General features: G+C 40.6%; 1 protein-coding gene across 1 annotated transcript in view; it reads left to right on the forward strand.

The window, feature by feature from the left end:
• LOC100948907 (transmembrane protein 45A-like) overlaps positions 1 to 5,034 on the forward strand; it is a 113,433-nt gene extending 108,399 nt beyond the window's left edge. Inside the window, exon 5 of the mRNA XM_023509135.1 lies at positions 4,663 to 5,034. Coding sequence (XP_023364903.1) covers positions 4,663 to 4,756 — 94 coding nt within the window. The 3' untranslated portion in view covers positions 4,757 to 5,034. The remainder of the gene's footprint in view (positions 1 to 4,662) is intronic.
• The last annotated feature ends 6 nt before the right edge of the window (positions 5,035 to 5,040 follow it).

Below are 5,040 nucleotides of genomic sequence, written 5' to 3' on the forward strand. Positions count from 1 at the left end.
TCTGCTGTGCCTCTGACCCATACATTACCTGTCAGCACATGCTTCTGTGCCTCTATGTTTTCATATACATTATTTGCTCTTCTGAATGGTGTCCCCAACCCACCTTCTGCAGTAAGGCTGCTAGTTACACAGGTGTGCATATGTCACTTAACATGTCTTAAGCTTGGGGTCATTTTTTGACCAACTTGTGTGTGTCTCATCAGATTTGAGTGGCTGATTAATTTGATGTTGACTCTAATATGTCTAAAAGTAAGGTTCAGTTGAATAATATATCCTTATTTATTTATTTATTGCAGTTATTGGCCAGGGTTGGGTTTAAACCCCACCACCTCTGGCATATGGGGCTGGAGCCCTACTCTTTGGAGCCACAGGTGCCACCCCATCCTTTCTTTTTTTTTTTTTTAACAAGGACCTCAATATAATCTTTCATAAGTGGGTGAGGAGCAATTTGATTGATAAGAACAGATAGTTCTAACTCCACTGTCTATGACTTTGGGACAGTTACTTAACCATATTATATCTTAGTTTTTCTGTTTGACAAATGGAGATAATAATAGTACCTAAGTGAGACTATGTTTTTAAACTGCATTGGGGGTGGACGCAATGGTTCATGCCTATAAATCTAGCACTCTGGGAGAACAAGGAGGGAAGACTGCTTGAGTTCAGGACTTTGAGATCAGCCTGAGCAAGAGTGAGCCCCCATCTCTACTAAAATAGAAAAACATAGCCAGGTGTTGTGGCAGGCATCTATAGTGCCCCTTACTCAGGAGGCTGAGGCAGGAGGATCACTTGAACCCAGGAGTTTGAGGTTGCTATGAGCTAGGCTGATGCCACTACACTCTACACACTCACTACACTCTAGCCTGGGCAACAGAATGAAACAAAAGAAAACAAAACTGCATGGGACATGATGAGAGCTCAGCAACTGTCATCGTCTTCTTGTTGTGCTTATTCTCCTCTTCTTTCTCCTCCCTTTTTGGTATCATGATTGTTGTCCTATAATTAGGACTAAATTAGAGAGATAGACAAACTACAGTACAATAAATGGAAATAGTAGCAGAATAAAGCACTATTGGAGTGGGGAGAGGGGGGATAGGGGCATCTCCACAACTGAGAATGAAGATGTAGCTTGAAGAATGAGCTGAGGTAGAAAGGGCTGATCATGGTGCCTCTCTCTAAAGTGGTTAATGCCAAAGCACAGAGGTTTGGCTGGTCCCAGTTACCAGGCAGGAATCCTCTGATGCTTAATTCTTCAAACTTTTGTACCAAACAATATGTTCTATTTCTGTAGTATTCTCTGTCTACACTGTTCAGTATGGTAGCCACTAACTATTGAGCAATTAAAATGTGGCCAGTGCCACATTAATTTTAATTAATTTAAATATCTGTGTAAATAGTGGCTACTGTATTGGACACTACCCACCTAAGAGTTTCTCCAGATTCCTAAAATGCAGTAGCTGCTTACAGGCACAGTGGGGTCTCAGCCTCTGGAGGAACCAACTCTCTTCTCTCCAGATATGGGCCCCAGGTGGCCCCTTCTGCCCTGAGCATCTTTCTTTGTGCTTACCTGCTAACACAACTCTGGTGCTGAGGCTTTGAGTAAAGAAACTATTTCCTGGTCTAGCAACTAGATGTCTCTGTTTGGCTTCCGGTTAGCCCACTTTGATTTCTAGAGTTCTGAGTGCTTTGGGTGGCAGGAAATTCTGCCTTGCATTGACTGATCTCCGTTAGTCCTATTCCATTCCCCCAAGGCAGGTGCATGAGTTCATTGTCAAGGCTGGTTCTGCCTTTGAGTGAAACTTGGCTTCTTCCCCTGTTGTTCTAGGCTAACGTCCGGGTCTCATCTCCTTAGAGGCTGTGCAGCCTCCGAGAACAGTGCCAGCATTCAAGGAAATGATCTACTTCATGTCAGCTCCCCTCCAGGGCCAAAAGAAGAATACTGTCTCTTCCTGTTTCAAAAACCTTCAGACCCCTAATGAACCTCTATCCACTTACAGTTCTGTAGAGACTGGAAACTCCATTTTTATTTTTCAACCTCCCCAACCTCACATGTTGCTCTAACCTTTTTGACCACACAGTTCTCTCTAGCTGGCATAGCCACATTAAATGCCCATGTCTATGAAACTTTCTGTGATTCCGATAGCCCTTGCTCATCTCCTTTCAAGATTTTTTACAGCACTTAGTCTCCACCATACATTTTAACAATTGCAATCTTTCTTGTGATGTTTATTATTAGCTCATGTGTGTTGGTCTTATCTGCTGGCTAGATTGTATATCCTTGAGGAAAAGACTCTTTTCATATGTCCCACACCTTTTGGAACCCTGCCAAACATATAGTAGGTTCTTAATAAACCTTTGTTTGCTATTTTAATAGATGTATGTAGCCTAAAGAGATATAGGCTTAATTTGTTTGGAAAAATTGAGATTTATGTGCTTTTGAGTTTTACTTTTATATCACTCTTGGAAAGATAAAAGTTCAATTTTTCTAACATATTTTAATACAAACTTAAGCAGTAGCCTAAAAGTATTGTGGAGTTTCCATGCCTGCAGGCTTGATTATGATAGCTCATAGGTGAGAACTGTTTGGAAATATTACTGCATATTTTACAATATCTCACATGTAAACACCATACTGTTGCACGCACCTCTTCAAAAACCACTCTCTGTGGGTAGAGAAATATGTACACTACCCATTTGCAGGTTGGTTTTTCAAGCAATGATTCCTGTGAGCCATTTTAAAGAACAAGAAGCCTGAATTCCAGGCATCTGGTAGTTTCCTGGAAGTGCACCTATTACCTTAGTTCTGTACTTTTTCATATTAAGTGGGAGCAAAGATATATGCAGACCGTGACCCTGGTTTCCTTGATCTGTACCTTTCCAGTAACTGGCAATTACTTGCACACTCTCTTTATCACCCTATCACTCAATCTGACCCAGGTGGCCATTTCTGCGTGTAAATACCTACAGCTGCAGGAGGCAGATAGCGCCTGGTTAAGGTTTCTGAACATGTCCCAGCTTGGTGGCTTGTAGCAGACATAACCCAGAGAGGAGAGATGGAGAATAGGAGGGGTCACTAGGGTCTATGTTAACAATTGATCTGTAATAAGCAGCCGTGTCTCTGTTTTGTTTTCCATAAGGGAACATCAGGAATGAAACTGATCAATCAATTAATTAATCTAGCATGTATTGAAGTTATGCAATGTGGAAATATTGTATATTTTTTAAAAAATGATACAAAAACTGGCCTTTAACTTGCTTAGGAGTATTAGCCTTTCATGAGAACAGTGGCACAAACAGTACAAATAGTGAACTAATAATCAAGGTAAATGATTTTCAGTGGTTTTCCTTGGCTCTTGGGTCAACAGATGCAACTGATATTGCTCAGTTGTTATTGTTTATTGGAGGATTTAATGCTGAGTTGGAAGTGATTGAAGAATTAGCCTCAATGAATAGGTGAGTGATGGGAACTCCTGGCAGATTGCTCTAAAGGTCATTTATTTATCCAATGTGTATTGAACCACTATTATTTTCCAGACATCATTTTAGACTCTGGCTGGGGTCAGGACAGTAAATAAAAGGAGGTTCCTGATCTTTTAAAGGCTGTGTATTAATGGGACCCAAAGAGCACAAGTAAAGGCATTATATTTTGATAGTGGCAGGCTAGACCTTCATGAGAAGGAGGAGAATAGTGGAGAAGAAGGGTAAAGATGCAGGTGGGGGCTGGTGTCTGTGGCTCAAAGGAGTAAGGCACCAGCCCCATATGCCGGAGGTTGTGGGTTCAAACCCAGCCCCAGCCAAAAACTGGAAAAAAAAAAAAAGATGCAGGTGGGCTGGTGAAGTTTTTCATTAAAGGACAGTGATACTGATGACTTGGTTTAGCAAGTTTGTTTGTATATTCCTATGTATTTCTGGAATTTAACTGTTTTATTGATGTGGTCATGGTACAGTGTCTTTATAATAATCATGCGTAGGAAAAGTTTTGCCTAGTTCTTATGAATACTTGGTCTGGCAGCAGAGAAGTGGAAAGCCAGCTGACTTTCTGCTACTAAGAAGTGTCACACCTTCCAATTTCAGAAATTATAATTGCTACTTCTTCCAAACCTACATGTTCTTTCAAGTCATGAAAGCAGTTGTAATGGCAGAGAGCACTTCTTTGAAATTCTTAATTTATCATGGACAGGGTCATCACATGCTTTTGAATATCCTATGCTCTGTAAAAAAGCACCCCTCTGAAGAGGCAGGGGCTGAAGTTTAGCCCAGACTTGACTTGGGCTGCCAACCCTAGGGAAATAGAGGGCATCATGCACTTCTTTACAGGAAAGGACACCTTTTTGCAGTATACAGGTATGTGTGGTTTTGATGGAGAAGATTGACTGAGTTTGGTTTTATCTGGACTTGCTTTTGTTTTAGAGATGATCAAAGTTATCTTCTGATGACTAATGAAACAATCATGCAGTACATTCAAAAGCCACATTTTATCTGATTACTTATACCTGCTTCACCCACAAAAAATTTCAGGTGGCTCCCAAGCCAAGTAAAACTGATTTTCCTTTTTAAGTTGCCTGCCAAACTCATCTGGAGTTTGTTATATGATAGATGCACATTGCTCTGGGTTTCTGTTTTAAACACCATCTAACTAGGGATGCTTTTCTTTCTCCTCAGGTTGGTTAAATCTAGACTGAAAAGGCTCTGTCCCTCAGAAGTTGGACTCCTGAAAAATGTTGAACGAGAACTAGAATCAGAAGAAGAGATGTGATTTAGAGGGGCATCGAGTCTTTCCAGATAAACCTTTTATTTTTTGCATTGCTGTTCCTGGTTTTGTTTCTTGACCTTTTGTTTGGAGAACTGGCTAAGGATGACTCTCAGTGTATTCTTAGTATTTCCAATTTTGTTCGAGTAGTTGATTTTTAATGTTTTATTTTTATCTCTGAAAATACTTTGGATGATGAGTTCGTTTTGCACATCATGCACATCGTAGTATTCAGGGGCTAGAGTGACTTCTCCCAGGTCATCTACAGTTTGATGGCCACACTATGAAAA

This window comes from Otolemur garnettii, unplaced genomic scaffold (assembly GCF_000181295.1).
Source record: "Otolemur garnettii isolate 467f Iridium unplaced genomic scaffold, OtoGar3 scaffold00396, whole genome shotgun sequence".
Classification (NCBI taxonomy): domain Eukaryota; kingdom Metazoa; phylum Chordata; class Mammalia; order Primates; family Galagidae; genus Otolemur; species Otolemur garnettii.